The sequence below is a fragment of the Saccopteryx bilineata genome, chromosome 4 (assembly GCF_036850765.1).
Source record: "Saccopteryx bilineata isolate mSacBil1 chromosome 4, mSacBil1_pri_phased_curated, whole genome shotgun sequence".
Taxonomy (NCBI): Eukaryota; Metazoa; Chordata; class Mammalia; order Chiroptera; family Emballonuridae; genus Saccopteryx; species Saccopteryx bilineata.
This window is the reverse complement of record NC_089493.1, coordinates 31380129-31404553: the sequence shown is the minus strand read 5'-3', so window position 1 is coordinate 31404553 and position 24425 is coordinate 31380129. Positions and strand designations below refer to the sequence as shown.

Genomic DNA, 24425 nt, shown 5'->3' with positions numbered 1-24425 from the left:
TTTTGTAATGATCTGCCACTCCAAGTAAAAGAACAACACAAGTTACAATAAAAATCAGGTTGGCCTGTCTGTGGTGGCGAGAGTCGATATTGCAGGGGTGCAGAGCACAGCCCCGGAGCAGGCTGCCTGGGCTGGAATCCGGCCCTGCCACTTCCTCGTTGTGTGACCTTGAGGAAATCATAGCCGGTCTGTGTTCCTGGGCACTCTGCTCAGTGAGGATCATGATAACACCTGTCTTAGGGGCTTGTGATGAGTTGAAAGTGAGCTAATACAAGTACGATGCCAGTACCAAGCTTGGTGCACAGTAAACACTCAAATAGATGTTAGCTATCATTATTCATTTTACTCTTCTGTATTGGTGAGTGATGTACAAATTTGGTTTTAAATTTCTTAGTCCCGAGGCAAAGAGGGAAAAGGACTCAGGTGTGAGATTTGTAGTGTGCTTAAGCTGAGAAAAATTGTTTCAGAAGTGGCTGAGCTTGCTCAGTGGTTAGAGCATCAGCCTGGCATGTGGATGTCCTGGGTTTGATTCCCAGTCAGGGCACACAGGAGAAATGACCATCTGCTTCCCCTCCCTTTCCTCTCTCTCTCTTCTCTTCCCGCAGCCGTGACTCAATTGGTGCGAGTGCTTTGGTCTCAGGTGCTTGAGATAGCACCACCTTGGGCACTTAAAAATAGCTTGGTTGTGAGCATGGCCCCAGGTGGGCAGAGCATCAGCCCCTGGCAGGGGTTGCTGGGTTGATCCCGGTTGGAGTGTATGTGGGAGTTTATCTCCCCTCCTCTCACTTAGAAAAGAAAGGAAAATAAAAAAGAGGCTGTGCTGTGTTGAATGAGCAAGTACCTGTTTCAAACGCAGCAATCCACGGTAGTTTGCAAAGTGACTGACGTGGGAAAACTTCACATTACAGAAATAAATGTATTTTTCCCTGAGAGCAGATGATTAGAGGCAGGACTGTCTAGAGCAGGGGTAGTCAACCTTTTTATACCTACTGCCCACTTTTGTATCTCTGTTAGTAGTAAAATTTTCTAACCGCCCACCGGTTCCACAGTCATGGTGATTTATAAAGTAGGGAAGTAACTTTACTTTATAAAATTTATAAAGCAGAGTTACAACAAGTTAAAGCATATAATAATAATTACTTACCAAGTACTTTATATTGAATTTTTGCTAAGTTTGACAGAATAAATCTTTATAAAACAACTTACTATAGTTAAATCTATCTTTTTATTTATACTTTGGTTGCTCCACTACCGCCCACCATGAAAGCTGGAACGCCCACTAGTGGGCGGTAGGGGCCAGGTTGACTACCACTGGTCTAGAGGTTAGCAAGACAGGCTCGATTCTCAGAAGCCTTGACTAGAATCCAAGCCCTCCTCTTTCCAGCCTGAGTGAACTTGGGGAAATCCCTGGGTCTCTCCAACGCCCACCTCCCTTCTCTGCAAACAGGCACAATAACAGTGTCCACCTCGCACAGGTGAAGAGACTAGGCAAGTGAAGCCCTTGGTCTGTTGCCTGGCTCATGCTGTTCCGTGAATATTTGCTTTGACTTAGTTTAAAGATGATTTTAAGGGAGATTTTCTTTCTGTCGGGAGACAGACTCTCCGTATACCCTTCATAAACTGTGAGTGCTATCATTCTAAACCCCTCCTTTCTCTCAGACTGGCAGCTGGACTTGTGGGGACTGCCATAAAGTAATAAGCAAGCAAGCAAACAAGTAAAAGGGTAGTAAAACCCTGCATTTAACCTTCTCTCTAATTCCATGCTAGTCCCCGCTTTTCCAAATTAGCAGGCTTTCTCATTTGTATGGTTTCTATTCTCCACTGAACTTGGTGCCGTCTCCGCGGCAGCCGGCTGTAAGCATTTCAGAACAGCCTTCGAGGACTTCCAGAAATACGTCGACAGCCCCCACACCACGGTTCCCACCTCTTCTTCGATGGCTCCTCTCCACATTTCCACAGTGTCGGGATCCCCAGCGGTGTGAAGTCAGGTCCATCCTTCATGCTGCCCCTGGGGAAGCTGCCTCCCCCCACCTCTTTGCGTCTGGCTTTCAGTCTGATTTATGGCTTTAGAATGCTGGCCCGGAGGATCTTAATTTAAAGCCTCTGTCAGAGGCTGTTGCATGAACGTGGTGCCAGTCAAAAGCTGTTTTCCTTTGGTTTTGCTCCTCTGTCGCCTTTTCGGTGGCATGAAATACGAGGTAGGAAAGTAAGGCTACCAAATTGTTGAAAACTTGCGTAATCCCCTGGAAGGGGCCGTGGCTCCACCCCAGCCAGGGGCTCAAGTGAAAACCTCTGGGTCTGTAAGCCAGGTTTCACCCATCGGTTCATGACTCTTTCCTAAGCTGCTTCTAGAGGCTGTTGTGCTGGTAGCTACAATCGGGTTCAGATTCCCTAGTCTGATGGCTGCCAACTGTTGAAAACTCCTTCCCTCACCCAATCAGAGTCTGTTGAGCTGTGCTGTTTGCATTATGAAAACAAGTTTTTTTTAGTTGTTTTTTTTTTACTTTTTAAATTCAAAATTATGTTTTACTAGTGAATGAGCTATACATACCTGCCTCCTAGCCCTCTGACATTCTTCTGCCTTGAAGGAAATATTCCCCTCCCCCTGTGGTGAGAATCGCCTCTGTTGAGACGGTCACATCCCCATCACCCGACATCTCTCTGAGGCAGTGTTGAGCTGTTCTGCATTGATGTCCACACCTGCAGTTTAGACATCTGTCCTGCTCCTGTATGTCATTGACAAAACCATTATTTCAAAGATGTTGGCTCCTTTAGAGTTGAGTTTCTGTTAGTTTGATGACTTGTTCTGTTGGTCAGTGGGTAGCACGAGTCTCCAGGCTGCTGACACCACATTCCTGGCCCTAAGAATGGTATTTCTGGCCTGACCTGTGGTGGCGCAGTGGATAAAGCGTCAACCTGGAAATGCTGAGGTTGCCGGTTTGAAACCCTGGGCTTGCCTGGTCAAGGCACATATGGGAGTTGATGCTTCCAGCTCCTCCCCACTTCTCTCTCTCTGTCTCTCTCTCTCCCTCTCTCTCTCCTCTCTAAAAATGAATAAATAAAAAAATTTTAAAAATTTAAGAATGGTATTTCTTGTAACACACGGAAAATTTCATGACATGCTCAAGACTGTATTACTGTCATCCTGTCCAAGAGGAAAGTTCTGGATTAGTGTTAATGGAAAAAGAAGTAATAAGCTAAATAAACAAGTAGATAAAAGAGTAATTGTACAGGTTTATGATGTGATTGATCCCTTTTACTGTAGAAATACAGGTAGGTGTGTGCACATGCATTTGCGTGTGTGTGCGTGTAAGAAAAGGTCTAGGGAAGGAGGGTTACATTTGTGGAAGTATGGGTTTTTAAAAATTTCTTTATAGCAGGAAAAGAAACCCAATGCGATTTATTTTCAATAATTACAAGGCAAAACACAGCCCAACAACAAGAACAACAACAAAAAACAAGAAAGGGAAGTCAGGTAGGTTGACTGGTTGGCTGGTAGAATTTTCAGGTCAGTGGCTGCATGGCTCTGAGGTCCCCTGATCTGGCCTCGGCCCAAGCCTGGCCCCGGGGAAACCCAGTGTGGCTATTCAGACAGGTCCACCTGTTTCCTGAGGCCCCTGGGCGCAGACCCCTTCCTGTAGGCCTGTCTCTCTCTTTCACTGGACAGAGCAGTGCTGTGTAATAGGATCAAGGCCATCGGCTCACTTTGTCCAGCCATGTTGGAGGCTGGGAAGGAGTGAGGTTGAGCTGGGGTCTGCTCTCGGGAGCTCTGAGCATGGCTCCCCCTGAAGCTGGCAGTTTGTGGCTTTGTCCGCTGTGTCTGGGCTTGGAGGGTGTCCACACACAGGCATGCCTGCATCAGCTCGTCAGCTCCAGGCAGGGTGCAGTCAGGCTCCAGCACCCCCCACCCCCACCCACCGGAGCCAGCAGACGGTGCATCAGCAGGAGCCGCTCTGACACAGTCAGGAAATCCACCCCGGGGCAAACCGCCACCCTGATAAGGAACTGGGGCAGTCCCCGCTAGAGCCTGCTGGGTGTGAATGCTGATGAAACCTGGCAATGGACAGGGCCATGGTGGTGGGTGGGGGTTGGGGGGGGGTCTGGACCTCTCGCCTCTCACGTGGGCCGGGGTGGGGGGAGACACAGCTCTCCATGGTGAATCATCAGCCAAGCCGAGTTCCGTGAGACCAGGCTGGGTCTTTGCAATGAAGGCAGCAATGGTAAGTCACGGGGGTCAGAGTCACCACAGGCCATGTCTTCTTTTGTAGAGAAAGTCCACTCGTGTGACCAGGAGAGGCAGAGCGCCCTGGAAGAAGCCCGGCAGAACCCCCGAGAGGGGATTGTCATCCCAGAGTGCGCCCCCGGGGGGCTCTATAAACCCGTGCAGTGCCACCAGTCCACTGGCTACTGCTGGTGCGTGCTGGTGGACACGGGGCGCCCGCTGCCTGGGACCTCCACACGGTAAGCCCCCCAAGCCTGTCCTGCCCTCAGGTGGGTCCTGGGGCAGGAGAACCAGCTTCCTGCTGCCCTGGCCCCTGGTACCTCCCTGCTTCGCTGTCCTGACGGTGGGAGCCCAGGCACTCGGAGACCAGGGTTTCCGCTCATGGGCAGATAAGGTTCTGACAGAAAGATCTGGGTCCTGGATGCTCACTGACTTTGGAAAAGTAGGTAGCCTCTCTGAACCTCTCTTCACCAATGAGAAGTTTATTACCCTACCTGAGCCACTAGGTTTTACAGATAAGAAAGGCTTACACATGCAGACACAAGGTGATATCCCTGTGCTTGAGAGGTGCGGTGAGGTGGCTGACACGTCTCAGTGGGAACACGGGCGGGGGCTGCCTTGTCGCAGCCGGACAGTGGCCGCGGTGTTTCACCGCCAGCCCTGGGAGCGCAGGCTTCGCGACGACGCAGGTCATTGCCTTGTCGCTGCCGGACAGTGGCCGCGGTGTTTCACCGCCAGCCCTGGGAGCGGAGGCTTCGCGACGACGCAGGTCATTGCCTTGTCGCTGCCGGACAGTGGCCGCGGTGTTTCACCGCCAGCCCTGGGAGCGGAGGCTTCGCGACGACGCAGGTCATTGCCTTGTCGCTGCCGGACAGTGGCCGCGGTGTTTCACCGCCAGCCCTGGGAGCGGAGGCTTCGCGACGACGCAGGTCATTGCCTTGTCGCTGCTGGACAGTGGCCGCGGTGTTTCACCGCCAGCCCTGGGAGTGGAGGCTTCGCGACGACGCAGGTCATTGCCTTGTCGCTGCCGGACAGTGGCCGCGGTGTTTCACCGCCAGCCCTGGGAGCGGAGGCTTCGCGATGACGCAGGTCATTGCCTTGTCGCTGCCGGACAGTGGCTGCGGTGTTTTACCGCCAGCCCCGGGAGTGGAGGCTTCGCGATGATGCAGGTCATTGCTGGCAGTAGTGGCTGCAGTCCCCCCTCACCCACCCTGTCTCTTTCTTCCCAGCTACGTGATGCCCAGCTGTGAGAGTGACGCCCGGGCCAAGAGTGCAGAGGTCGACGACCCCTTCAAGGACAGGGAGCTGACAGGTGGGAGATGAGGCTGCCCGTGCTGTCCCCGCCTCTCTCTGTCCCTTCCTCTACCCGTCACACAGAGTGGCCCTTCCTGAGGGTCTGTTTCTCCATCTGTGAGGTGAACAGGAACATGGGACAGGGTGTGCCCGGAGCCAGGAGCCCAGAGCTGAGGGGTCTGCGCCCGGTCTAGGATGTGTCCCTCAGCCCTGCGCCCTCCATGGAGCGCACTGCTTCTCCTCCGTGCCCTTTCCTTTTTTCTTTGAAACGTGGTCATTGGGTGAAAATCCTAGCCCTGGAATTCTACAATTCATTCTCTATCCTGTGGTGATTGGGGCAATGCGCTGGGTGCTGTGAACCCTCTCTTCCCAAGGCTGCGGAGAGAAGATGGCTTACAGGGAGGGCTGTCTTGGAGGGGCAGTGTCTGTCACCTGCCCTGAGGAGTGCTTTTGCAATGATCTCTGGCGGCCCGGCTCTGTCATTGGGCTATGACACAAGACACACAGGCTGGGGGTTGGCCCAGAACCTCTAAATGGCTTCTGTGCTGGGTCTCCCTTATTTACTAATGAGTTACCAGAAAATTAATAAATGTTGGTGGCTTGAAACCCTGTGGTCTTAAGCAGCACCAGTGGGGACCAGCGCTGTTCCAGCAGAGCCCGAGCTCTGCGTCAATCAGGTATCCCCGATTCAACTTCCCCGCACAGCGGGACGCTCCTGCTTAACAGCAGGGCTGGCGGCCTCTTTGAGACTATTCCTGAGGCAGCTATGAGGATGCTACTCATCAGTGCCAATCACCACAGGAGGAAAGGCATGACCGACACACAGGTTAGTTGCAAGAATCACACAGGCAGTTTATTACTCACAGATCCTATGACGTGCCTGGGTACAGCTCAGTGGAGCCCCACTGGCATGTTCCTCTTGGTTGTCCTTGGTCAGAGTGGCGTCCACATCCAACGTTGGAGTCTGGATGACTGACTGCAGCGGCCCCCTCAGCTTAAGTACCCTTTCTGGCCTAGCCTTCTAACAGGTGTTAACCTATGGGATTATCACATCAAGCCACTTTTAGGGGGTTCCTAGCAGGGAGCCCTTTTTATCTACGTATCATTTCCCACACACACTGACTGGGCCCTGTGCAGAGGTCATGACCTTGCCTATAACATCTCTACACACTAGGTTAGCTCTTGCCCAGAGGGCGTAACCTTATTCACTTGCCTTAATGGCTTTTGATATTATATCCTAACTCGTTTCTACAATATTTGATTTCCTATATTACTGTAACATTATATTGTTGTGACAAGCGCCATGGGAGCCTGACCCACGTTTTCATTCTGCATTAAAGACTCTGAAGGGAGACCTGGAAACAGGATTCTGAAAGTGGGGGGTTTCCAGCTGAGTGTGGTGTGTGTGTAGAAATTGCTCCGTTCCAAGAATGGAGTTGTTCAGGCCGGGGTACCTCCTTCTGCCATCTCCTCACCAAATAGGAATTGGGATTCGGCCGAGTGCCAGCACCGAGGCTCATCTCGTGATCAAAACTGACATGAGGCTCACCTAGGAGACGGTGAGCACACGAATGAATGGATGGTTACGAGCATGTAGGAGGAGCAGTGGCAGCGGCTCTAAGAGAAAGAGCAAGACGCTGTGAGGTGGGCAGGGAGAGCCCACCTCAGGGTCTGTGGCGTCTCTGAGAAGGCAGTGTTTAACCAGAGACCTGGAGGATTTGCAGAGAGAAGACTGGAAGTGTCACCACAGAGGAGGACTCTGTAGGGAGTGTTGAGGGTCCGTTTGGGACCGGCAATCATGAGTTTACCCGTCTCTCCAGTTGTGTGGTGGTGTGTGCACCAGCAATACTGGGCTACGTGGGTGTCAGCGTGGAAAGGGCACATCTATGAGGGCTCATCGTGCTTTGGGTATTGCTGGAATAGTGCAATGGAGGAGAAGAAAACTGAGAGCATTCATAAGGGAGATTTGGTCATTATCATCTAAGTTGGATGAGAAATGAAAAAGAGGAGGGGGTTCTTGGATAGATAAACTGGTAGGTTTACTTGAGTCATCTTTGACCAAAGGGGGTCTCTCTGTCCTTGGTGTCCCTTAAGCACCTGGCCCTTGCTTGTAGAGCAACATTTTTAGACTCTAGTATGACTGCTGGGTCATACTATAGAACTAGCTTGCATTCCCCAGTAGACTGAACTTCACAAGGATAAGGGCCCTATCACCCTGTGTTAGACCCCTAACATTTAGCATAGTGCCCAAGTTGACATACAGCAAAAATTTGTGGAATGAAAGAAAATTGATACTATTGTTATCTATTTGGTGTGATGGTCCCTTTGTGGGCTGCAGGTAGAGGAGCTGTGGCGATTTGTGAGAGTCTTCTGAGCAGGACAGGATTCCAGAGTGGATTTGGCTGGACGAGGACTTGGAGAGGTTTTGGAAATGGTGGTTGCTGAGGAAACTGTTTACCTGGCCTCGGCCTTCAAATCTCACCTTGTCTTTCAGGCTGTCCGGAAGGGAAGAAAATGGAATTCATCACCAGCCTACTGGATGCTCTCACCACAGACATGGTGCAGGCCATTAACTCAGCAGCGCCCACTGGAGGTGGGAGGTGAGAATGTGAGCAGGACTTGGGCCCAGTGGGGAATGTGGGCCCCCTGACTCTGCCAGTGCTGTGGAGGCTGGGGGTGAAGGGTAGAGAGGGGTGGGTGGGGCCAGAGCTGGAAGTCAGTCCTTTTTCTGAGAGCACTTTGTCCCACTAAAAATCTCCCTGCCCCTCTCTCCTCCCTGTTCTTTGTTGCCCACCTCTAGCTTGTGGTTACCAGTTTACAGGCTGGTCCAGGGGTGTCTGGAGACTTCCAGCACTTCGGTCTCAGGGGTGGATACATTGGAGTGATAGCCCTCAGCGGCAGGAAGGGGGATGGGCACGTGATGGAAGCAGGGAAGGCGGGAGGGAGTACAGAGCACTTGGTAGTTTTCTTCTGAGAAGGAAGGAGCCATGTGCCTTTTTGGCTTCCTGAGAATTCCAATGGGCTCTGGGCAGTGGGATTCGATACTCCCTCAGCCAAAACCAGCTTTGTCCTGGCGCGAAGCCACAGTGCTCTTGCTCCGTGGTGACCGGCGTCCGTGGCGCTCGCTAATCTGGGGCCGTTAGGTCAGTTGGTTGGAGCAGGCGTGCACCCATGCATTTGCCCGGCACCTGTTGAACATGTACAGCATGCCAAGCACTGGGCTAAGGACCGGGGTTCCTTCAAAGAGTGCAGCCTAGTGGGGATAATGGGCTCTAGACATACTGACAGGCTGTGTGGTAAGTGCTGGAACAGAGGTGGAAGAAGAAAGAAGGATTGCTAACTAGTCTGGAGGAGTCAGAGAAGGCTTCCTGGAGGAGGTGATAGCTGAGCTGAATTTTAAAGGCTAAGTAGGACTTAGCCAATAAAAGAAGGAAAGCCATTCTAGGCAAAAGGAAAGAACACTGTGACTCCAAGCAAGCTCATGTCTATAGGTCAGTATGGCTGGGCTGGGGTGGACGGGGAAGAGGGAAGAGGAGATGAGAGTGGTAATCACCTGTCATCTAGGCAGCAGAGGTGGGCAGGAGCCAGGTCTCTAAGGGCCTGTCCTACCTGCTTCCCAGTAGGAAGCCGGAGGAGGAGGCACAGCTGGGTGGGGAGGGGGAGGGGGGCTGGGTGGTGCCGGGGTGCTTGCAGTGGAGGAAGTACCCTGTGCTCGGCAGGGACGGGCAGCCTGCCTCTGAGCCTGTGAGGCTCACCACGAGGAGGTGCTAGTCCCCCCACATCTGCCCAGAGGAGAGCGTGGTCATCAGTGAGGCAAGGAGCACCGCCCCGGTGACCGGGCCAGAGCAGGGCCCCAGCAGGGCTCCCTCAGTGACCCTCAGGGGAACCACAGGGCGTGTGTCTAGGGTGGAGAGCAGGACTGCAGGCACAGCTGCCGGTGCCTCCGTGTCCTGAGGAGGGTGGAGGCAGCCGTCCTGAGAGCCCGTCTGGATGTCACATGAAGCCCAGCGGCTGCCTCCCGGGTTGCTGCTGTTGGACGCGGCTTGTCTGGGGCGCTTGCTCTCAGCACCCACGGGCCCGTGAGCCCTGAGGCTGGCTCTGGGCCAGGCTCTATTTTTGCTCCCCTTGTGCATGGGCGAGGCTTCCCTGGGGGGAGTGCAGCCATGTCTGAGGAGCCAGAGACAGGGTCTGACGGACCCGCCGGTGGGGCACAGCCCGGGTGCTCAGCGATGGGGTGTCTCACAGAGAAAGCTGTGTCTGGATCTCCCAGGAGACGGGAGGGGTATGAGTCTTGAAAAGGCGTATTCAGTATTATATGCCTTTATGCTGTTTATGCTTGGAATATGAAAAGATACCTCTAATTTCATGCAGAAATGGGTAGGAGATATTGATGTTTATTAGAAGAGAGGGAAAAAAGGAAGGGGCATAGGGGTGTGGGCTTAACAGTGTGTGTCTGGGTACTTCCGCCCCCCCCCAACTCCATGAGGGCTGCTGGCTCTGGCCAAGTGCTCAGGACACTGCCTGGCACGTGAGCTTCGGTGCTAAGGAGACAAGACTTCAAGCCTCGCCCCATAGCTTCCCCAGGGGCCCAGACCCTGAGACCACGTGGGCTTGCTCCCGGCAGGCTGAGGCTGCTGGGGAAGGACCCAGCCCGTGAGTCCTGGGCCAGCAGGGAGTGTGCCAGCAGGGGCCGAGAATGCAGGTGGGCCCCCCTGCCAGGGACGGTCAGGACCCATGTCTTACCTTCGGATCATGGGCTGAAGGGATTAAAAATACGCTTTCCTAACCTGTTTCTTAGTGTTAAGCGCATATAACCTGATTGTGTTTGGTTTCCATGCGAATGAAACGTTGATCCGCATCTGGTCATTGTGCTCCCTAGAAGCCGGACTTGTAATCAAAGGGCAGACAAGAGGAACCAAGAAATAATTTAGAAATCAATGGCCGTGGTGGGGTAAGAAGGAAGAGAAAGGAGCAGTCGTGCAGGGAGGGAGCTGGCCGGGGTTACTGGTTTTACCGGGCCCAGAGGTCTCCCGGACCTCCCCCTTGTGTCCCCAGGGAGCCCGACTCTGACTTCAGCTGGCCCTGCAGTACGGTTTTGCTGGTCTCCGTCCTCGCCTCATACTCCTCTCCTTCCGGTCAGTACCTTCCGGCTGCCCACCCTCCTGGGCACCTCACGCCCGCTCTTTCCTGTCCCGGAGCCTCCTCGTCAGCTGCTCCATCATTTCCCATCTTCCTGACATGCTCCTGCTTGTGCATTTATGTTGCACCTCAGACACTAGCCTCTAAAGGAGCTGCTCGGTCACCCTCCAGCACAACACCTCTTTTTCAGTTCTCAGCCTAATGCTTACCACTGTCTGATATTTTGCTGATTTGTTGTCTGTGTCACACACATCCCCCCCCCCCCCCCGCCATGAAAATTTAAGTTCTGTGAGAGGAGCATTCTCTGCCTTCTTCCCTGAGGTAGTCCCAGGATTCAGAATAATGCTGGCCCCGTAGCAGGTGCTCAGTAAATATTTGTTAAATGAATAAACAGCTAGAAGGATGGGTAGGTAGGCGGAGGGATCCCTGCTTGGTACAGAGAAATGTGTCTTGATAAGGCCTCTATTTTGGCACACATGAGAGCATCAAGGGGACACATGTGGTCCTCCCTGCACCCTCTCAGGGTCTGGCACTCAGAGCCGGACGCCAGCTGAGGCCGGTGGGAAGCAGTCTCCCTCAGGGACAGCAGGAGGAAGAGACAGGAAGGATATTTGGGCTGTGCCGAAAACACGGCGTCTTCCTTCCCGTCCCACCACCTGTCGGGCGTGGAGATCTGAGTTCTGCACAGACTCTTACATCTCTACCCTCCCCTCGTATACGCTCTGTGCTGGATTCTGGGGACATTCAGGGACAAGGGCATAGTCCTTGGTCTGGAGGAGCTCCTGGAAGAAGAAATAGCTAATCATGTGATTGCACCATAAAGTCAGGATAATAATAGAGGCAGATAAGTGCTGCAGGGACTCGGGGCAGGGAGAGCATGTGAGAGAAAGCTGTACTCAGGAGGCGACATTTGAGCGACCTCCTCACTTATGGATGGGAAGATGCTCGGACCTAGATGGACCTGGTGAAGGCATCCTAGCAGAGGGGCCCACGGGGTGGGGAGGTATGAACAAGGTAGGAACTGCAAGAAGTATGGTTTACACCTAGGAGGCAGGCTGTGGACAGACAGGGGCCGAGGCTGCAGAGTAGGGCAGAGCCCAGGTCATGCTGGACCTTGTGATTCATGGCAGAAAGGGCAGCAGGGGACCACGTGACTGGATGGGCAGGCGGGAGCCAGTTGGAGCAGGAGGGCTGCAGCAGCTGTGGGAGTGAGGGGTGAGGAAGGACAGTGCAGCCGGCGGGGAGGGGGTGATGCACAGAAGCTTCGGTAATGAAGTCGATAGGATGTGATGACTGAGATGCAGGGAGTGGAAGAGAAGGAGATGTCTACTTCCTCTTCTTGGCCTGCTAGCTTGATTTAGGGGAGAAATCAGTGCCACTCAAGTCTAAAAGCAGACAAAGTAGAATGGGGTGTCCATGGAAACATCTGTGGCTGGTGCGTGGGAGGGGTTGACCTCATATCATTTCACGACAGCCATTCTCGTGAAGGCTTGTGGATGATTGGGTCACCCTCCCGGTCCTTCCGACCAGGCTGCATGAGGCAGCTCTCCGTAGATCAACCCTCTTCCGGTGAGCATTGTCAGTCCCCGACGAGAGTTCTGAGACTCCAGCGGGTGACTCTGCTCCAGCAGGGGAGCCCTCTCCTTTTGTCCCTGGCCCTGGAGAAAGGCAGCTGTGAGGGGGAGGTGGGATGGGCCACGTGAACCCCCTGGCCCTTCACGTGGTCCCCTGGGGAGGGGCTGTCCTGACTGCGGCTCCCTCCTTCCTGCCCGGTGCGGTTACTGGTTGATGGCGTTGCAAGGAGGGGGCTGGAATGTGGCTTACTTGGCGTTTCCCAGCTCCGCCCTCCCGCACAGCTGGCAGGGCCGGACGCTCCAGATGCAGCTCAGTCGGTCTGCTTGGTTTGGCCAGTGCCTCCAGGCCGTCCCAACTCACCTTCTTTAAAACTGCTTGGGGCAGCAGAACTGGGCCCGCGGGCTTGGCCGAGGCCAGCTTCCCTGTGGTAAACGGGCTGGCTCTCCAGCTGCGCGTGGCAGCCAAGGCCTGGCGGGGCCCGGGTGGCCGAAGCAACACCGAGAGCACTGCGAAGGGTGCCACCTGCCACCTCCCAGCCTGGGTGCCACCTGCCACCTCCCAGCCTGGGAGAAGGCCCTGGCTCCAGCGGGCGTCCTTACACCTGGAGGCAGCAGTCAACAGGACAGCCACCGACACAGCCCGGACATGGCATTTTACTGTCTTTCCCACCACACCCAAGGACACGCGGCTGCTCTGCATACCCAGAGAGCCCTTTCAGTAGAAGTAGGACTTTACCTGGAGGGAGGCTGTGGCTGGACCAGCAAATCATTGTTAAGTGGCTGTAAGGAACCATTGTACCCTCTAATGTAGGGTCCCCAGCCCGTGCCTAACCAGCTGTGAACTCCAGCAGTCCTGGTCTCCGGTGGGTATCCTGTGTGCACGTGTGAGAGAGAGAGCTCTTGGGCGTTGGATGCCAGTGTAAGCCTGGAGCCGGGAGGGCAGGCTGCCAGTTTTTAGAGGATACTTCGGGAAAGCTACAGTAGCAGCAAGTATCAGTAGTGTATATAGCTTTGAGGTTGGGATAAATTTGGGGAGCCTAACTGTGACGAAGAGGCTTTAGACTCGTCGTCTTGAGAGATTCTTGGAGACTGGGAAAGACCCTCCTGCCCCATGCCGTCCAGACTTCCCTGTGGAACTCTGAGCTCCCGGGTTAGCAGAGGCCCCTCCTGCCCCACGCTGTCCAGACTTCCCTGTGGAACCCTGAGCTCCCGGGTTAGCAGAGACCCCTCCTGCCTTCTCCACACCTGCCCGCTGCTGGTTTGGCTCAGCCGGGACTCCCAGCGGGTCTCGGTCCTAACTGGATCTGTGTGAAGCTTGGTAAGTCTGGGAGTTAAGGCTTTCACAAAGCCCCAAACCTGATGTACAGTTTTAAATCAGAGTCCTTAAGGTTGTTTTTTTCTATTATATTTAAATTGGAAATATGAAAACGACCCCAGATCCTTCCCTGTTACTGTCTTGTCTCACCCAATCTTCTTCTGGAAGATTCTTGCTTAAACATTCTTCCAGGGCACGGTGAGCCTCCTTCTCTTGAAATCAGGGGTTCTTTGCCCGAGCCTGTGACCTTGGTTGAGGTTTGGGGGAGCCGTTAAACCCCTAAAACCTGCAGAGTTCTCCGTGTGTGCGTTTTTCTAGAGAGGGACTGCTGCTTACACAGGTTCTCAGGAGGGCCCGTGAGCTTCCAAAGCTGAGAAATGCTTGCTTTAAAGGCTTCTGGAGCTTGGCCTGGACACGGTGCTGGGTTCCAAAGCAGGACCTTCGCCCCGCCAGCATCACGCGCAGAGCTGGGCTCCAAACTTGAGGGGGGAGTGTGGTTCCTGGAGGTCAGAGTGCCTCCGAGCCGAGTCCTGCTCTAGCTGGGAGGAGGGGGAAAGGGGAGGCCTCGCAGGCTCCGCAGGGTGGGCTGTGGGTTGTGCGACAGAGGGAAAGGGGCTCGCTTGGAGGGCCCGCGGAGGACCACAGCTGGCCAAGCGTCCTGGGGGCCGCCAGGGGCTAGGGCAGGAGGTGAGCAAGGGCGGGGGGGCCAGCAGTCAGAAGTCAGGGCTGCTCCCGGCTTGAGGTTCTGCTGGGAGTGAGGAGGGCAGGAACATGGTTCTCTGGATAAAGGGAGGGAAAAGGGAACAGGAGCCACGGGGAGCAGGGGGACTCAGAGGTTGCAAAGTGAGAAGAGAGGCTTCTTGTTGCAGAGCAACCCGAAGGTAGGTGCGGGGAGCTCCACCCGTGGAGGTGCTGAGAACCGGGCAGGCGCGAGCCCGGGAACACATGCTGGAGGCAGCGAGCCTCTCCTGGCAGGGCGTCCAGGCGAGATGACCTCATTCCTTCCCGTCTCAGCGACTGAGGCTCTATTATTCCAGCCTCTAGGTAGACATGACGCCATGCTGAGCCCAAAGGTCAGCTGCCTTTGCCTGGGATGCTCATGGCCCCCTGGCCAGCGGGGCCTCCCCCGAGGCCCAGCTGCATTAGAGAGCCTCTGGTGGGAGTGAGTGGGACACCTCTCCCGGGGCCCCTCCCCGGCTGGGGTCCTCCTCAAGTTCAGGGGAGGCAGAGGCAGGCAGGGCGCTCCTCCAGGAAGCGGGCCGTCCGCCCCCCTGCACTGTGGACATGCTGGCGGAGAACTGTCTGCTGCCCACCTGGTGCGCCATGCAGTGCCAAGCTCGAAAATGAGTGTTGCAGGTAAAATAGAGGAAGCTTCACGGCACCCAAATACCATGCACTGGCAGAGACAAGAATCTGAGCTCCGCGCTGAGTAGCGCCTGTTACAGAGACCTCCCAGGCCTGGCTTCCATGGCAGACGAAGCAGATTCCCATGAGCCTGAGGCAGCCATACCTCCACCGTCCCAGGTCCTCCCTGCGTTAAACCCGTCGGGATGAGGTCCTCTTGGCAGATCCACTAATTGCGCTCTCTTGGAATTAGCCCAGGGAGCCCAGGGGGCCTGCCCGAGACTGCAGTCTACTTAATGAGGACTGGGCATTTACCAGGCTGGGCTTTTTCCCCCCTACACGTCGAGGTCACTTGGGGGTAGGAAGAGGGGGGTGCTTGCTGGCTTGTTCCTAGGAGAAGAGTTAGGGACGGTCCCCTCCCTTCTGGAAAACTCAACAAGCCCCAGAGAAGAACCCCCGGGCATTGGCAAGTGCCCTGAATATTTTTCTTGCTGGTACAGCTACAGAATGTGCTGGCAGGCCCCAAACCCCTGAGCTGGGATCCCTTTGGGACAGTGAGCCCCTCTGTCCCGCTTCTGACGCGTGGCGGGATGTCGTCTGTCCCAGCGCCCCGTGCACTTAAGTATTTGGAGGAATGACCCTTCCAGGCTCAGTCTTATGCACCCCACAAGGGAAAGGTGCCCAGAGATTTGAACACAAGGACCAGGACCACATGCCCTCAGTGCCAGCTCCTGGGGGCAGGAGTCCCGGGACCCCTGTGGCTTTGTCCTTCTGTTCAGAGACCTCGGTCTCCCCTCTGGAACAAACCCAGTCCTGGCTTTAGAAGTTTTCAAACTAGTGCCCTGAATCCTTGTGGGGAAAAGATGAGGCACAAGTCAACGAGACGACGGGCAGGCGTGTGGGCAGTTATGCAGATGTGGTCACTGTTTGGTCACCGCGTGGTCACTGCTGGGCATCCAGACACCAGGAAGCTTTCTGGGCGACTGTAGTCCGTGCTTCTCACCGGAGTCCCCTGCGGGTTCTAGTTAATATGTGGCGTCCTGGGCCCACCCCAGAGCTCCTGGCTTAAAACTTCTCTGTGGAGAGACCCAGCTCTGGCGGGTCTGGGACTTGCCCGATTTGGAGCCTCGTTTGTGTTCATCCTGACTGCCCTCTGCTCTCAGTCCTACCCTACTGGGTACCTGGCAGTGATGGACCCCGGGAAGCTCACACTTCACTCTGAGCCGCCACTGCCTGATTCACGTTTCCGGCTCTGTGTTGCTGAGATTGAGCAGCGTGAGGCCCGGGGCTGTGCCCTCCCAGGACTGGGCCTGGTTCCGGGCACGTGGTGCACACAGAGCACCCTTTCCCCTGGTCATGTTCCCGCGAGCGTACATGTTCGTGTGTGAAGAGCAGCTTGTGTGGCAGGGAGCACTAGGCCAGGAGGACAGTTGGGTCTGCTCCGTGGTTTCCTCAGGTGAGTTAAATCTAGCCAGTGTGTCGTGAGGACCCGTCTTGTACAAGAACATTCCTGGCTATTGTAGAAAGTGAGGCACATTCATGTGATATGTATCGCCCACTGGACTTGAGTCATCCAGGCCTGACACTCACGTTGGGAGAGGATGGCTGGGTTCTGCCACTGGCCGAGTGGGTCTCGGTGGCCCTGGCTGGAGGGTCCCTGTCTCCCTGGCAGCCAGCACACATCGCGAGTGCCCTGGCACCTGCCCTGGGGGAGCGAGTCTGGGAAAGCAGTGCTTCCGGCAGCACCCTGAGCCGTGTCCCCTGGGGCGGGTGTCTGCCGCCGCCCAGGTTCTCAGAGCCAGACCCCAGCCACACCCTGGAGGAGCGCGTGGTGCACTGGTACTTCCGCCAGCTGGACAGCAACGGCAGCGACGACATCAACAAGCGGGAGATGAAGCCCTTCAAGCGCTACGTGAAGAAGAAAGCCAAGCCCAAGAAATGCGCCCGGCGTTTCACCGACTACTGTGACCTGAACAAGGACAAGGTCATCTCACTGCCCGAGCTGAAGGGCTGCCTGGGTGTGAGCAAAGAAGGTGAGTGCTCAGCCTGGCCTTCTGGTGCTGGCCCCACCGGGCACAGGGGCCAGGGGACCCCGGGAGACGGGGCCCCGGTACTCAGTCAGCTGTTTCCAGGGACGATGTTATGCTTCGTGCTAGACGCTTGTACACAGGAGGGACTGATGGACAAGGTCTCTGTCCTGCCTTAGCCTCCCGAGGAGATAGGTGTTAAAGTGTTCTCATCCGTTGTGCTAAGTGCAATGCGAGTGTCTAGGACAGGACGGTGCAGACCCATACACGTAATAGCTGAGCACGATTCCCGGTCACAGTGGTGTGTGTATGTGTGTTTGTGCACACGCGCGTGTGTGGTGGCTGTGGGGGGAAGAAGGAGTGGGGATTGCCCCACAGTCACTGAGATCCAGGCTAAGAATGACTCTGCCGTCTTTATCCGGTGGCTCCCACGGTCACTGTGGGGGTCACCTGTGTCCCCAGTCAGCCTGGAGTGATGCCGGGTTATGGGCCAGCTTGGCAGTGACACACGGCTCCTCTCGTGTCTCACGGGCGGAGCTCAGGGGCTGGACCAGGCCCAGCAGCACCGGGCACTGGGAGCCCAGGAAGAGGAGGAGCAGGTGGATTCTGGCCAACACCTGCTTGTCTCTGTCACAGGAAACAAGGACGGAGTATTGTAGGGACATACGTTGGGGCACCTAGGTCAGCGTGGGGACAGGCGGCCTCGGAAAACTTGAAGGGACCGATGTCTAAACCAGGAGTCAGCAAAGCCTGGCCAGGAGCCCAGCCTTGTCCATGGCCAGTTTTTGTGTGGTCTGTGAGCATGAATGGTTTTTGTATTTTTTAGGGATGTAGTTTTTTAAATAGATGAAGAAACGACGGAGATAATACATGGCCCGCAAAGCCTAAGATATTTGCTCTTATGGGCAGGTGCCCCCCCTCCCCGTCCCCCAGCCTAAGGCAGTGCCTGCGGATGAGTGGCGGTTGGTGGGGCAGGCAGGTCAGGGAGGGCGTGGAGGGTGGGAATGCGGAGGAGCGGACACAGGCTGACAGGAGCCGGGAGGGTGAGTGTGACGGAAGTGTGTGTGTGAGAAGGGCAGGAAGGTGTCAGGCAGCAGGGTGGGTTTCGACTTGATAAACCCAGTGGGAGCTGTTGAAGGGGCTCAGTCTGAGAGCTGTAGCTCAGCTTAGTTTTTCTAGCCGCGGTCTGGGAAACAGGATGGGGACAAGCACGGCACAGGACCCAACAGGAGATGGTGGCACTGTGCAGGCAGGGGGCGGCGCAGGCCCACGTTACAGAAGACTGAGGATGAGGAGGAGTGAGTGGGTGGGTTGAGAGAGGCGGGACTTGGTGCCGGAGTGGAGGCGGGGCTGAAGGCTGGTTTGGACAGCTGGATGGCAGGTCCGTTCACTGAGATGGGCAGCGTGAAAGGGAGAATGGAGTGGGCCCAGGGGGTGGGGAAGACCGTGTGTGGCTAAGACAGGGATGTTGGAGGCCCCCGGAGGATGAGTGCATCTGTGGGACAGAAAAAAGGTCTGGGCTGAAGGTACTGATCTGTGTGATGTTGACTTATTTCAGTGGTAATCAACCTGGTCCCTGCCGCCCACTAGTGGGCGTTCCAACTTTCATGGTGGGCAGTAGCAGAGCAACCAAAGTATACATAAAAAGATAGATTTAACTATAGTAAGTTGTTTTATAAAGATTTATTCTGCCAAACTTAGCAAAAATCCAACATAAAGTACTTGGTAAGTAATTGTTATTATATGCTTTAACTTGCTGTAACTCTGCTTTATAAATTTTTTAAAGTAAAGTTACTTCCCTACTTTATAAATCACCATTATTGTGGAACCGGTTAGAAAATTTTACTACTAGCAGAGATACAAAAGTGGATGGTAGGTATAAAAAGGTTGACTACCCCTGACTTATTTGAAATAAGCTTTGGGAAGCTGAGGTTGCCCAGAAGGAGACACGAGAGCTTTTCCTTGCTCTAACCCTTGGTGGACGGTTTAAGCCGGGGGGGGGGGGGGGCAGCATGGGCAGTTACCCCAAGGGCCTGCCTGCTCCATCTCTGGTTTTTGACCCTAGTTCTGGGGTGAGTGACATCACTTGGAGCACTCCTATTTGATGAGGATGCCACTTTGTGTCCCCACAGTACTTGAAGTCCCTAAGACACAGTGCCACGCCCAGGTTCAAAGCCTGGCTCTGCCACAGACTAGATCTTTCACCATGCACAAGCTCCTCAGCCCTTCTGGGCTTCAGTGTCCTCATCTCTAAAATGGGAATAACCATAGCATCTGTCTCATAGGGCTGTCTTACCAGTTCAGTGGAACAGTAAGAGCATTTGCCATAATGCCTGAGACGCTGGAACAACTCAGTAGAATTTCAGCATTACTTTTCTTCTCCATGATTATTGTCTCTGTCAACAACACTTTTCACATCGTACTGCATTTCACTTCCATTTCCCCCTGAAGCCATGGACTGTGCCTTTTCCATTCCTAACCCCAGCACACACAGTGCATGGCACCTGGTCGCGACCCATCAGAACCTGGTCAGATGAGCGAATGAATGGGTGAGGGGGTTGCCCCTGGTGGCAGCATCCTGCTTCAGCGCACTTGGAGTCTATGCTCACTGCACAGAGCACAGGCAGAAGCCAGTGTTGGGAAGAGACCACCCAGTGTCAGTGTAGACCCCACGCCCTCCCAGGAGCTCTTCTGAGCTGAGCAGGGATGGAATCGCAGAGATCTGTAGCGGCTCTGCCCTCGGTCCCCTGCCCGTGCTGGTAGTTCTGGTCCACACAGCACTAGGGGAGGCAGAGTGTGGTGACCTCGGGTCCATGGAGCTCAGGGAGACTTCCTACCTTCCTCTCAAGCCTTGCCAGGCACCTGGTGTCCGCCAGTCCTGGCTGATGCACAGGACCTGAGGGAAGCCTCCAGCTCTGCCTCCTACCAGCTCTGCAATCTCTGGCAGGTTATGGAAACTCTCTGAGCCTTAGTTTCCTCTTGTGCGAAATGGAGATACTATCTATTGCATAGATTTGTTGTGGAGATTTAACAAGACGGAGCATGTGAAGAACTTAGTCCAGTAACTGGTTCGTGGTGAAATGTATACAAACAAATTAGTACTAATACAGGAACGCGTCCATGGCTGAAGCAGCCTCCCTCAGCCCTGCTCTGGGGAGCCGCTTGGATGGATGGTTGTAGGGAATGGAGCCCATGCCTTGGTCATCTGGTGTTGTGTAGTGCCCTCTGGTGGGCTGAGAGGGGCTTGCATGACGGATGGGGCGATGGAGGGACTGGGAGGAGGATGCAGTGTTGTGGGTGAATGTAACTTTGGATCTGTGGGACTGAATTTTTTGGAAATGACTCCTGAACACAGGTAATTTTAGCAACCATACTCCTCACTGGGAGCAGAATTCTCTGTGACATAAAAAAGCCAGACATTCTGAGAGCTGGACCTCTTTCTTAACTGGTCCTTCCAGTTCATAACGCACCTTTATCAGAATTATTGTCACCGTCCTGGGAGACAGGCAGGGTGGAGACTAGTTACTCCATCTTTGGAAAATGGCAGCTTGCCCCTTGACTTGCCCCCGAGGAAGCCGCCCGCCGGGGTTCCGACCTGCTTCCCCACTGCCCTCCGGGGTGGTTAACGCTGGGTTCTGGGCGCAGGCAGCCAGGGCTGAGGCCCCCTCCCCGCATGGAAGCGAGGCCATTTCCAAGCCTCAGTTTCATCATCCTCACATAGGGATGGTTTGACCCTTTCACAACCACACGATTGTTGTGAGGAGTGCGTTCCATGACTTAGGTGCAGGGACTGGCACAGGGAGCCATGCCAGGGAGAGCCGGTGACTGCTGGCACACGCGTCCTGTCCCAGCCCCACTGGCTGGGCAGGGCTGTGGGAAGCCCTCCGCTCGCACTGGGAAAGCAGCTGCTGGCTGGGGCTTGTGGCGGTGGCTCTGCCTCTTCCCACCTGCCTGTCTTTCCAAGTTTGTTTCCTCATCTGTACAGTTGGACACACCCCTGTCCACCCCGTGCCCCTCCCTGCGTTCTCCCCCTCCTCAGGTCTTCAGGAAGGTCAGCACAACTGGAGGTGCAGGGAGCTGTGGGTTCCACAGCACCTCCTACTCCTCGAAGCCCCTTCTCCACCTGCGTGAGTTCAGTTGACCCTCAAGGCAATCCTGGGAGAGAGGCAGAGCAGAAGCAGCGTGCCTGTGGTCCTAATTCCCATCCTGCAGACCGACCTACAGGGTGACGGGCGGCACAGAGTCACATGACTGCAGGGTCACAAGGAGCTGGCCCAGCTGTGGCGTGCCTGCTTCTCAGCTCCCCTCTCCCCCTTTAGCAGACTCGGGCCCTCAGAAGCCTCCCTCTGGGGCAGAACGGGTAGTGACAGAGCACACCTTGGACCCTGTTGGTTAACCAGGGATACACTCAGGCAGAACAGGGCCACTGACACCCACAGAACAGGAAGCAGGATCACGCAACCTCTGGCTCTTTCTCGGGTCCACTTGGGAGTCAGAGGGGACAGGAACACAGGTGCCGAAGAAGCTCTATCAGTTGTCTAGGTCAAGTCCACTTGAGCGTCATGTGCTCCTGTTGTTGCAGGTGGCAGTCTTGGCATCTTCCCTGAGGGACAAGGGCCGGCACACACCCATTCAGTAGGTGCAGCGGTGGGATTCAGCCGGTTCGCACTGATTCAGAACTGACACCTAATTTTTTGTAGAGTTCGGCAAACCGGTTTGTTAAAGTGGCACTAGTAATCAGGGTTCTTTCTCCCTAAAGTGGGCGCCTGGGCAGCCTCCCAATGTGGAAATCACAGATTCACATCCCTTACTCTTTTTTTTTTTTAACATACATCTGCATAACAGCATATACTAAATGCCCACAAGAATGTCCATTCTGTTCATAGGTGAAAAAAAGTGCAAGTGAGGACGCCAATCAAGAGCAAATGGAAATATCTTAAATAACAGTTTTATTGTTTTTTGTCAGGTATTATTTAATATTTTTTCATTTAGTATTTGAAAACTCATAATCTAGTTTTGTGTACCACATTTATTCTTATTTAAGTACTAAATGCATGAAATAATAAACTACCTTTCAGTATATCGTTTTTTTATACTTAAAACGGTCATTAGGGAAGAGAACCGGTTGTTAAGTTATTCGAATCCCACCACTGAGTCAGTGGGCGTGTTTCCGGGGTCCGCTCTGTGGCCCCTCACGCAGCTTTGCTGCTGCAGCGGGACTGGAAGGATTGGCCAAGTAACCTAGCCTCCCATTACATTTTTTTCTTTTTTTTTTTTGCTGAGGATGCAAGAAATAGATTGGTTAGTGCTGTGAGGATCCCACCATCCCCCCTGCACACAAGCACCTGCCCCCTCTGCCAGCCCAGCCTGGAAGGCCAGCAGCCGGCCGGGGGAAGTGTGCTATGTGCAGAGTGCACACCCGGTGTGCTCACTAGGCAAAGCCTAGTTCGCTGGAATGCTGGACTTGTTCCAGCTGCTGCTGTGACGCCCCCTGGTGGCAAAGGATGGGCTGGCAGCACATGGACTTCTCTGCAGATCCAGGCTACCTGTGTCCTGCTCAGCCGTGTATCCAGCAGCAGGCAGAAAAGGCTGTGCTTTTGGGGAAACTGACCAATGCAGTTGGATTTCTCACAAACCCAGCTCTAACTTGTTTATACCTCCCCTTCGCAGCAGGACGCCTCGTCTAAGGAGCAGAACACCAGAGGCCGGACGGAGAGACCAGGGAGGCAGGACGGATTATCAGACACCCAACCTTCAGCGTTGCCACGGCCCAGCCCCATCCCACGTAACATGAGTGGTGCCCACCGTGTTTGCACTTTTAATAACTCGTATTTGTGTGTTTTCTTTTCGGTTTCATTTGTAAACACCGATATCTAATACCACAGTTGGGAAAGGACAGGGGAGAAAGACTGTTTATTCTCTCTCTTAGTGTAAGTTTTTGGATCTGCTACTGACAACTTTTAGGGGTTTTTGGGGGAGGGGGTGTTGTGGGAGTGAGAGGAAAGAGATTTATATACTGTATATAAATATATATGTAAATTGTATAGTTCTTTTGTACAGGCGTTGGCATTGCTGTTTGTTTACTCTTTCCGTCTCCCTGCTCTGGGTGGTGGGAGCTCTGGACACACAGCCCAGCTTTCTAGAACCCAGGACTCACTCCCCACCCCCTGCCTTCTGTTTGGAAACTGACCCCTGTGTGCATGTGGGTGGGAGCCCTGCGCGTACACGCCCTCGCACGGCGGCTCCCTCGGCCCTTCCTGGTGGGACGAGGGTCGCCCTCAGCCACAGCTGGCAAGGCTGGCAAGCCCCCCGGCAGCCGGCCTTCTCAAGGGGGCCGGGCTGGGGGAGAGATGCGAGTTGCCCTGGAGGGAGGGAAATACCAGCTCACACACCAGTTCTCCCCGTTATCCAGAGCCCCGGTGGCCCCGGCCCCACAGGGAGACCAGTACCCCAGTGAGCCACTGCGCGGATATGCTCAGAGGGTTTGCATCAGGGCAGTGGCAACATTCCCACCCACATTTAGCACCTACTCTGTGTAAAACATGAGGGGGCGGTAAAGAGGAAAAACGCACACAGTGGACCTTTTATTTAGACGTCTCATGTTTAAGCAGCGGAAGGAAGAGGACAGAAAGTCACTGGTGAGTGCAGGGCCCACAGCTGGGCCTTCTGAGACCTAGCCCTCCCAAGGCCTCGGTGGTCAGCACGGGCCTGAGGGAGGAGTTGGGGTCGTCACCTTGTTGGTAACTGAATGGTTTTATTTTGTAACCCAGTACTGGGGTTCTTGCTGTTTCTTCAAATGCTTCTCGGGGCCTCCAGGCTTGAGGCCAATTCCAGAGCAAGCCTGAGCGTGGGCAGGACCGTAACCCTGCAGGGGGGAGCGCAGGCCCCAGGCTGTCCCCGGGGCGCTGCCCAGCCTTCCCGGGGGCTGCAGCCTCCGCTGCGCAGGTGAGCACGCCCACCGGACAGCCAGCGGGAGTGACACAGCGCCTCTTCCCATGAGCAGCCGTGGCAGCAGCGAGCCAGGGCGGGTACCCGGGGCTGGTGCCCTTAACGGACTGCTCTCGGGAATCTGGCCCCATCTCACATCCATCCCAGTACTCCCCTACGTGCCCCAGCTTGCAGACCGTGTGCCCTCCTGGTCTGGGAAGCTTTGGCACCATTAGCTGGCCCTCTCGAGCCCTGGCTGGGGGCGGGGCGGGCCCCTCAGGGAGGAGCATGGCCTTTTGGGGACATGATCTGAAGGTTCTGGCTGTCCTGGTGAAAGTCCTAAACTTTGTCTCCAGGGTGACTGCAGGCCCCACCCCAACACGGGGAGGTGGATGGGGAGCCCCAGCCCCCTTCCCTGGCCCGGAGGAAACGTGTCAACACAGAGGAGGCACCTCCCTTAGAATCAGGCTCCCACCAGGCCTCTCTCTATGTGTGTGTAGGCTGTGTTGTGTGGTTTTCCTTTGTGAGGGGGAGGGACACTATTTGTAGCTTGTTTTATGAAAAATAAAAGTGGGTAAACCTTG

At 54.8% G+C, this 24425-nt stretch overlaps 1 protein-coding gene across 3 annotated transcripts in view; it reads left to right on the top strand.

The window, feature by feature from the left end:
* SMOC1 (SPARC related modular calcium binding 1) overlaps window positions 1–24425 on the top strand; it is a 156911-nt gene extending 132486 nt beyond the window's left edge. For 2 of the 3 annotated variants that reach the window (XM_066274144.1, XM_066274142.1), the window contains exons 8-12: window positions 4269–4461; window positions 5452–5534; window positions 8010–8115; window positions 16676–16920; window positions 22585–24425. In XM_066274144.1, the coding sequence (XP_066130241.1) occupies window positions 4269–4461; window positions 5452–5534; window positions 8010–8115; window positions 16676–16920; window positions 22585–22601 (644 nt within the window). In that variant the 3' untranslated portion in view covers window positions 22602–24425. The remainder of the gene's footprint in view (window positions 1–4268; window positions 4462–5451; window positions 5535–8009; window positions 8116–16675; window positions 16921–22584) is intronic. The other variant, XM_066274143.1, reaches the window with a different exon arrangement.